The following is a 9,994-nucleotide window of genomic DNA, read 5'->3' on the forward strand; positions in this document are numbered from 1 at the left end:
AGCCATTCCCAGCTCCCCTCAGCCATTTTCAGCTCCCCACAGCCATTCCCAGCTCCATGCCCAGGATCCAGCTCCCCTCAGCCATTCCCAGCTCCATGCCCAGGATCCAGCTCCCTTCAGCCCTGCTCAGCGGTTTTACCGAAGCTGCTGAGCCGGTGGTTTGGTTTCTGGGCTGTGAGGGACACCAGTGTCCCCGTGCTGGGTCAGCTGCCACCAAGGACACGCTCCTGGAGCGTTTCCTTCTTCTCACGTACTGAGATCATTTCCCCACGCTGAGTTCCTTTAATTCTGCTCTTGCAGGGAGGGAAGGAGTGGAAGCCCTTTTTTGGGGAGCCACAGCAGTGTTGGGTGGGAGCGAGGCTGGAGTTGTCCCGTGTCATGCCAGCTCAGGGAGCTGCTGGTGCCCTGCAGAGCTGGGGGATGGTGGAGCAGGTGAAACCTCAAACCAGTGCCTCCAGAAACTTCTTGGGTGCCCATGTTTGCAGGGCCCTTGTCAGCCAGGGCCACACCAGCCTCTCCAGAGGTGCAGAGGAGATAGCACAAAGTGCTGGGAAAAGTGGGAGTGCTTGCTAGTAATTTTTTTATCATTAGTTTTATCATTAATTAATTTATTTGTTTATTTGTTTATTTATTTTTCCCATAAAATCTCCAACACAAAGTCTCTTTGCCACCCATATCTGCTGATACCTGTGCTATGGTTTAGTTTATCTCCTGGCTGTTGCTGGGGTGTCAGAAAACCAGCACTGTGCACACAAGAGAGGCAGGAGTGTGGTGGAAAAGGGAATGCCAGAGATGTGCAGCAGGATGGGCTGACTTCAGAGAGTCTTTGTATTTGGGGTGGGAGTCTTGTCAGTGGGAGCACTGCAGAAACAACATTGTCCTCAATGGAACAATGGGGACAATGGAATGAGGGGAAGGGAACGGTGCCTTTTGCTGTGATTCTGATTTTGGCAGGGAAAGGTTTTGAGGTCTGATTGCATTTTGCAGGTTTTACACAGGTTTTCAGGAAATGAGCCCCTGTACTTGGCACCCAGCTTGGATATGTTGTATATTGGAAGGAGCTTGCTCTGTGTGTGCTCCTCAGCCACCCAGCAGCTCAAGCTAGATTTTATTTAGGAAAGAGGTGAGGGGTAGCCTGGGTATTGTTTTTCAGAGCCCTTTCAGTTTGGCAATGTTGGTTTTCCTGCCCTGAGCACATCTTGCACTCCCCCAGCAGGGACTGTTCGGATGGAGTCACATCGGAGATGCTTCTGAGCAGGAAGTGCTGCCATTGGAAAAATATCTCGTCCTCCTGAGATGTTTCATGGAACCTTCCTGGCAGGCAGTGCTAGGTCCTGCACTGTGGCTCTGAGGGAATTTATCTGACAAATTGCCTGTCCTGAGCTCCTCTGGAGGTTTTTTTCCCCTCTCTGAAGCACAGAGAGACAAAGGCTGTTTGTGAATGATCTGGAGCAGAAAGTATCTTCCAGGTTTTTCCTTGCCCCTTCACTGGGGTGAGTATTGCAGCCAAATTAAAATGGAAAAGCACTGGAGAATGGAATGTAAACTCCAGATTGCTGTGCTTATTGCTCACTTACAGAAGATCTGTATGGCCAAATCTTCCTTAAATCATGCTTGGGTGGTGTTGCTGAGGCTCTTTGGTGTTGGGTCCCAGTGTGGGCAGGGGTTTGTCCTGGAAACCAGCTTGGGAAGCTGCTGGATAGGTTGTGGTGGAATATTCTTGTGATCTGTGGAGGTGGTGAGTACCTGAGCTGCAGACATCCCTCTGGCTGGTGAGGATTGCAGCCAGGATTGCAGCCAGGATTGCAGCCCGCTGGCTGACAGGGATTGCAGCTCTCAGGCTGGTGAGGATTGCAGCCAGGATTGCAGCCAGGATTGCAGGCTTTCCCTTAACCCTGATCATTCCCAATCTGTGCCCACCCTGACTACAGCCAGTTGCAGATTAGTTGGCCTTTAAATAGATTTAAATCACGTGTTCTTTCAGCAATCTCAGCCCAACACTTGCCATATGCTTGTTTGGGGTCGGTTTGTGCTTTCTTGGTTTTGGGGAAGGCAAAAAGAGGAAGCAAAGGGAAAAGCTGAGCCGTTTGTCACATAGAGCTTGTGGTTTGTGAGAGCCCTGCTGAACCAGCTGTGGTGTGCTGAACTCACTGGGAAAATACCTCTGGAGCCACACGCCTGCATCCCCTTGGGTATTTGAGTTCTGGAATTGAATTGTCATAAAATCCCTTTTTCCTTGAACCCAGGGAGAGTAATAACCCCAAGAGGGTTGGTTTCAATGTTCCCTGTCCTGAGTTCAGGCATGTGAGCTCAAATTCAAGTGCTCTTTGGAATTTCTCATGCCTAAAAGGGAAGCAGAGATTTCACTGGCTTTATACCCCCAAAAACTGAACAAAGGACATGGGAAATGTCAGTTTGTTGGGAAATGTGCCTTGGAGCACTTGTGTGGGTGGGCTCGTTGTGTCTGATACTTCAGGGATGGAGTGTGGGGTGGGGGTGACAGGAATTCAAACACCACACGTGGGCATGGATGCTCTGGAAGTGGGAGCTGTTGTCTGGTGTGGGTGACGCCGGGAGGAGGTGGTGGCACAAGAGCCTTTTATTGGCAGTGAGCAATGGGGAGTGCAGCTCCTGTCCCTGCACTCTCTGGGAATGCTGTGAGGAATGGGAGAGCTCAGCCTAAGCACAGGTGGCTGTGCTAGGCTCTGAATTCTGCATGGAAATCTTTGTTCCTGTGGGAAGAGTGAGCTGTGCTGCTCAGGCACAGCAGGGACTCAGGGCTGTGACATCTCTTGTGCTGCCTGCCACTCTTGGGAAGAAAAGAAAAGAATGTCCCCAGCTATTGAATTGTCCAATTCTGCCTGGTCTGCTCCCTGTCCTTGATTTCTTTCCTTCCCTCTGCCTGCAGCAGTCCTTGCACCTGACTCCAAAGAGCATTTCCCAGTTGGCCACGGGTATAAATATTCCTCTATGGCTGCAGAGCCTTTAATGGTACAATATTTTCCAGTATGATGAAGAAATGAGTTTTATAAACTGGTTTCTACTTAATCCATAAAAGAAACAGTAGAAAAAACCAGGTCTTAATCTCCGAGTCTGGAGAGGTCAGTGGTGTAAGAAGCAGCAAGGGTGTCACAGAATCATGGAATAGATTGGGATGGATGGGACTTTAAATATCATCTTGTTCTACCCCTGCCATGGGCTGGGACACCTTCCACTGTCCCAGGCTGCTCCAGGCCCCATCCAGCCCCATCCACACCTCCAGGGATCCAGGCGCAGCCCCAGCTGCTCTGGGCACCCTGTGCCAGGGCCTGCCCACCCTGCCAGGAGAGAATTTCTTTCCAATGTCCCATCTAATCCTGCCCCTGTCCGTGGGAAGCCATTCCCCCTTGTCCCTCTGGGCTCTTGTCCGAAGCCCCTCTGTGTTTCATGAAGCTGTTGGGTTTGTGCTGTGGGTGGGTGTGTTTGCTCCTGGCTGTGTTGTGTTGGGTTTTGGGCGTGATCTGCAGCAATTCAGGAGCCTGGATTTGTAATTCTGTTGAGATCTGACAGCCAAAAAGTGTTTCTGAGTTCTAAATACAGTGTGGTGGTGGAGCTCACTGGGAAAATCCCTTGACACATCCATTTGCCAGCTCCAGGGATGAGCCTGGGATTGGTGTCCAGCTCCATCCCACGTGTGTAGTGATGGATGTTGCTGTGAGGTCTCTGTACCTCACAGCCAGAGACTCAAAACCCACCCCAAACCACAAGCAATTTCCTTCTCTTCCCTAACAGTTTGTGCTTTTTCCAGCTCTTCATATGTTTGTTTTCTCCTTGAATCCTGCCTAAGAGAGGAGGAGCTGGGGGCATCCCTGCTGGCTCTGCCCCTGTGTTGCCCATCCATCTGAAGTGTGGGACCTGCAGGAAGCTGTCTGGTCGTGCAGGGGAAGCTGTTGCTGGATCTACACTCACACCCCTCAAACTTGGACAGCAAAACTTGCTTGGGAAACAACTTAGATCATTATGTAAGGCAAAAAAAAACCCCTAAGATTGTGCAGCAACAGCAGGAGATTTTTCTGTAAATGCTGTTTAAATTAGGAAATACTTGCTGGGTCAGAAGTGTCCAGGGAACTGAGTGGTGCCCTGCAAATGGTCTGGTGTGGCTGCTGGTGCCTCCTGCTTCTTCCAGAGCTCCCAGCAGGTCCCTGTTGGAGCACTTGGTGCTGCTTTCCCAAGGGAAGGCAGAGTCAGAGGCTGCTCATAAGCTGTACTGGCTCCTCCTGAGATGTGATGGCTCCTGGATAACACTGGGGTGAAGTTCCTGGAGTGTGTGGTCTGAGGCTGGGGGCTCAGATGCAGCCTCTGAACCCCTCAGTGCCCAAATTTCACTGGTTGTGGTGTAACAGCAGCGAGTGAAAGCCCAGGGTGACACTGGGATAAGGAAGACAAAACCTTCTGAGTCTTTTAGGGTCTCTCCTGCTCCCCTTGTGCTTCTGTGAGCCTGTCCTGGGGAAGTGGCTGAGTGTGAGCCCTTCAGTGACCTACATTTACACCAGCAAACAGTGATAAGGTGGGAATTCAGTGTTTGAGATCCTGGGGACAGGCTGGGAGAGCTGGGGATGTTCTCCTGAAGAAGAAAAGGCTTCAGGGGGACCTCAGAGCCCCTTCCAATACCTGGAGGGACTCCAGGAGAGCTGGGGAGGGACTGGGGACAAGGGATGGAGGGACAGGACACAGGGAATGGCTCCCAGTGCCAGAGGACAGGGATGGATGGGATATTGGGCAGGAATTGTTCCCTGGCAGGGTGGGCAGGCCCTGGCACAGGGTGCCCAGAGCAGCTGGGGCTGCCCCTGGATCCCTGGCAGTGCCCAAGGCCAGGCTGGACATTGGGGCTTGGAGCAGCATGGAACAGTGGGAGGTGTCCCTGCCATGGCTGGGGTGGCACTGGATGGGATTTAAGGTTCCTTCCAACATAAAGCCTTCCATGATTCCATGATGTAGAATCAGAATCTACATCAATTCCGTGATGTAGATTTCTGAGGCTCATAGTGAAGCAATGGTTTTGAGATAATCAGGGAAATCTGTAGGATGAGAGTGGATGTATTTCAGGATGTAACTTAAGCTATATTTGGATTTCCCTGTGGAGATTCCTTAGAACACAGCTGGTAATGGAGACTGGCCTTGCCAGCTTTGAAGGGGACCCTCAGTTCAGTGTTTGTGTAACTCCTTGCTGGGTTTCAGGTGGATAATCCAGTTTAGAGACCTGTCCCTCACTACCCTGAGTGTTTCTGGCTCCCTCAAGGTGCCAGACGCTCCCAGTCAGGACAGAATGGCACAAGGTCCCTCCAGGTGTCACTCCCACTCTGCTTGGCTGAACTGGGGCAGCTGTTGAGCTGCCAGGATTGCTGGAATGCTCTGGTCCCAGGGTTGGGCTGCTGGGAGCTCCCTGACCTCCTGTGGATGCTCAGGCTGTAATTCTGCTGTGCCTGGGACATGGGGACAGTCTCAGTTCTCTGCTGAGTTCCTCTGCCTGATGCTGTCAGGAAGGACAGGGATACCCAGAATGCTGCAGAGCCTTGGTGCTGGAAATAAAATTCTAGGAGAAATTCCATGGGCATCCCTTGTGCTTGTTAAGCAAGGAGCTTCTTGTTGGGAGCAGTGTGAGCTGGGCTTGTTCATTCCTTGCTGTGTCCTGTTAACTTCCAGCAGAGCCACACAGTTACAATTACAGATTCTGTGTAAGCAGCATCTTCCCAGCATCCACAGCTCAATCTTTGGCTGTTGGGATATCACCAAAACCACAGCTGTGGAGCTGGCAGGCAAAAACCATTTTATTATCTCATTTTTCACCTTCTCTTTGGTCTGTAGATAAACCTGTCCTGTGAGCCCTTACAGGGAGATTTGTTGTTTATATCCAGGGAGATTTGGTACAGTTGTTAAAAATTGGGAGCATCTTTCTCTTGCACAGCACTGGCATGCTGAGCAGCCTCCTGGAGCTCAAGTGTCCCTTCAGAAGTAGGAAACAGGTCTTTAAATTATAATTTGCTGCTCTTTTATGGCACTGCAGTGTGGAGCTGCTCTGTCAGGCTGTGGAATCCAAGTCCCTGAAAATCAGACTCCAGGAGTTTTAGACTGAAGCCCTTTTAAGGAACTGATGCTGTAAATTGTCTTGTCAAGCTCTGTGTTTAGATTTGTGGTGTTAAGGAGCTGGAGCAGCTTTTTCAGTCAAAAAAGAGAGAAGTGCTATAAATAATATTTTAAAAAGAAAATCTTTCAAGATTTTTGCAAAACCTGTCATTGTGAGTGGCTGGGATACAAGAGCTGTGCTGGGCTGGTGGGTAGGGTAGGTGATGGAGATGCCAGGATTTTCACTAGTCTGAAATTTCTATGATTCTGTTGAAATAAAAAAGGAAAAAAAATATATTTAGAGCAGCAACATCTGCTGGCTTGGACAAAATCCATGTGGGAATTGGGACCTGTGCATCCAAAGGAGGTTGGAGAGCTGAAATAGGGTCTTGCTGGCATTGTGGTAAAAGACATCAATGGTTTTAGAGTAAGGAATCCTCTCTCTGATGATCTTAGCACATCCATAACAGCACTGGTCTTGCCACAAACCTGATTTTGGGGATATCTGTCCATGATTCCTGTCCTGCTCTGTCTGGAGCTGGCTGCCTGGGCTGGCCAGTGTTGCCTTGGGCCAATCACTCAAGGCTTCCACGGAGCGTGTCCTGATGCTTTGGGATCTTGCTGCTGGGAAAAGGGACATACCGGTGTTGATATGATGATGTTTGCTGTCCCTTGGCTGGTTGGGTGGATGTTTTAGTCCTTCCTGTGGTATTTTGGGGTATTTTTTCTCTCTGGTGTGTCCTGGCCAGGACTCTCTCCAAGGCTGTCATCCCCCCCCCCCAGCCTCCCCTGCACAGCTCTAATTTTGGCTCTCTGAGGGCGAATCCTGGCAGTTTTTGCTCCCTCTCAGAGCTAAAAAATCCCAGAGGCTCAGCTGCCTCCACCTCTGTGTGCTCCATGTCCACATTTAACCTCCCTCAGCCAGGTGCTCTCCAAACACAGCGCTCCGAGCGCTGCGGGAAGGGGAGAACCGGGAAATCTGCCGGGATCACGTTATGCAAGAGCCGAGTGTGAGCGGTGAATAAGCAGATCCAGCTGACCACGAGGGCTCTGAAGGGCACCTCTGCTTCTTTCCCCATGTGTGGACATAGGAGATCGCTGTTGGCTCCAGGCTGGGTCAGGTGCCTGCCTCGTGTGTGGGTGCTGATTGATAGGAATTGATTTCCCATGTGGATTGGCACGGGAAGGGAGCTGGGAGAGCAACATCCCAGTTTTCTTGGGAAACTCTTTGAACATCTGCAGTTGATTTAGTGTAGTCACCTTGGAGACCTTTGCTTTGTGAACAAGAGAGAATGATTTTAGCAGCTCTCTCAAGGTATGAAGGGATCCCTTCTGGGAATGTAGTATGTGCTGCAGTGTGAAGGGATCACTTGGGAATGAAAATCTGGGCTGGATTCCTTTGGAGCCAAGTCATCCCCTGCAAAAAGTGTAACCATGCTGTGCACTGGGTCTGAACTGTGGTCCTGAGAGACACAAACTGGAAGTCTTTAGAAGGCACCAGGAGGATTTCATGTCAGGTTTGGATATGGCCCTGGGATAAATCTGTCCCACAAAGCAGTGTCAGGGCAGAGCAGGTGAGAGATGTCATTGAGATGTTTGGGAGGTTTGAGAATTTGAGTTCCTGGTCAGGCAGAGTGGTTTCCTTCTGTGTAACAAGCAGGAATCAGGTTGGCAGTGGGTATCCCTGGATTACTGCCCACTCTTCCCTGGGAGGGGCCATATCTCCATCCTGTAATGAACTTGATCACCAACACTTCCTAGAGCAGCTCTAGGCTGTGCCTGGAAAACCTCCTTGCTCTGATGTTCATGTGGAATTACAGAGTCCTTGAGGTTGGAAAACCCTCTGAGATCATTGAGGTCAGTCGTTAACCTGGCACTGACACTGACACTGCCCCATGTCCCCAAGTACCACACAGCTGTTAAATCCCTCCAGGGATGGGGACTCCAAACCTCCCTGGGCAGCCCCTGCCAAGGCCTGACCACCCTTTCCAGGCAGAAACTCCTCCTTATGTCCTACCTGAGGCTCCCCTGGCCCAGCCTGAGGCCGTTCCCTCTGCTCCTGTCCCTGTTCCCTGGGAGCAGAGCCCGACCCTCCCCGGCTGTCCCCTCCTGGCAGGGAGTTGTGCAGAGCCAGAAGGGCCCCCTGAGCCTCCTTTTCTCCAGGCTGAGCCCCTTTCCCAGCTCCCTCAGCCGCTCCTGGGGCTCCAGCCCCTTCCCCAGCTCCGTTCCCTGCCCTGGACACGCTGCAGCCCCTCCAGGTCTCTCTTGTCAGGAGGGTCCCAGAGCTGCCCCAGCACTGGAGGTGCCCCAGCAGGGCCAGCCCAGGGGACGGGCCCTGCCCTGCTCCTGCTGCCCCCCAGGGCTGGGACTTACGAGGTCTAAGCACACTTGGACAAAAACAATGATGGAATGGAGAGGGCATAAAGAGCCACAAAATTCTGGATGCTGAAGCTGGGACAGCTGGGAGAAGGGAGAAAAGCAGCAGTGGAAATGAGATGAGAAAACCAGTGTTGCATAGTTGGTAACTTTGATTTTAGGGCAGCCAGAAGCAGTGGACACAATGGGATGTGAATGTGTAAGGAATTGATGGGGTGTTGCTCCTCCAAGGGAACCTGTTCCATCTAAATACCTCAGCCTGTCCTTCTTTCTCTGATTGTCCATCTTTTCCAGCTTTAGTGGATTGGATGTGAGTGCTGCCAGCTCAGGATGTCTCCACAGGTCTGTGCTGTGCAGGAAGGTGCCTTGGAGGCATTCTGGGGTCAGGTACAGGGGCACTGACACCTCCTTGTCCCTCTGTTGCTGTGCAGGACGCAGGCAGAGATGGCCCACACGTGCCGAGGCACCATCAACCTGTCCACGGCCCACATCGACACGGAGGACTCGTGCAACATCGTGCTGTCCAACGGGGGCAGGACCTACCACCTGAAGGCCAACTCAGAGGTGGAGAGGCAGCGCTGGGTCACGGCCCTGGAGCTGGCCAAGGCCAAGGCCATCCGCATGCGGAACAACCAGTCAGGTACGGTGCACCCGATGGGCAGCCACAGCCTTCCAGTTCCTCCTGGTCACCCAGCTCTCCTGGGCTTGTTAAATGGTGCAGAACCCACCCAGGTATGGTTTCACACATAGCTGGCAGTTGCTGATGGTCTCCCAGGGACACAAAGGGTTGGACACAGCCCTGCTGCACCTGTGGTATCTCAGCTGCCAGGGCAGCTCTGGGCAGGTCTTTAAAGCCTGGGAATGGCTGTAGATTGTGGAGAGGCAGTAACAATGAGCTAATGATGCTGCGTCTGGAAGGCAGAATGATGAGTCTTTCTCCTGGAGACTTTGTGCTGGGAATGCTGTAAATGCTGTGGTCAGAGGCCTGGGCACCACGTGGATGATGTTCCATAGCTTGGGGAGGTTTGGTGGATGAATGACACAGATATTTAGTTGAGCTGTTTCTGTGTGCATCTCTCCTTCTGTCCCTTTCTTGTGGTGTTTATTGGAGTAGGTTTGGGACAGCTACACTTTGTAAAGCTGTCAGAGCCGTGTGCCTGGTCCAGAGCTCCTCCCCAGGGTGACCTTGTTCTGCTCCGTAATGGGTCAGTTGGGTCAGCTAGGCTTGACAAACAGAATATTTTAGAAATACTTCAGTGATTCTATGAGTCTGTATTTCAATATTTATAATGCTTCTGGGGTTAACATTGGGTTTTCTTCTACAAGCATGCACAGCTTCAAGCTGCAGTAAACAAACTTCAGAAATGAAGAAGAGAAGGCTCCAGGAGACCTTAAACCTTAGACCTTCCGGTGCCTGCAGGAGCTCCAGGAGAGATGGAGAGGGACTTGGGACAGGAGTGCCAGGGCAAGGGGGAGTGGCTGCCAGAGGGCAGGGATGGATGGGATATTGGGAAGG

At 51.6% G+C, this 9,994-nt stretch overlaps 1 protein-coding gene across 4 annotated transcripts in view; it reads left to right on the forward strand.

Moving 5' to 3' along the window:
* OSBP2 (oxysterol binding protein 2) overlaps nt 1-9,994 on the forward strand; it is a 94,902-nt gene that overhangs the window by 17,869 nt on the left and 67,039 nt on the right. For all 4 annotated transcript variants that reach the window (XM_015644078.3, XM_015644079.3, XM_015644080.3 and 1 more), the window contains one exon: nt 8,910-9,118. In XM_015644078.3, coding sequence (XP_015499564.1) covers nt 8,910-9,118 — 209 coding nt within the window. The remainder of the gene's footprint in view (nt 1-8,909; nt 9,119-9,994) is intronic.

The sequence above is a fragment of the Parus major genome, chromosome 15 (assembly GCF_001522545.3).
Source record: "Parus major isolate Abel chromosome 15, Parus_major1.1, whole genome shotgun sequence".
NCBI lineage: Eukaryota > Metazoa > Chordata > Aves > Passeriformes > Paridae > Parus > Parus major.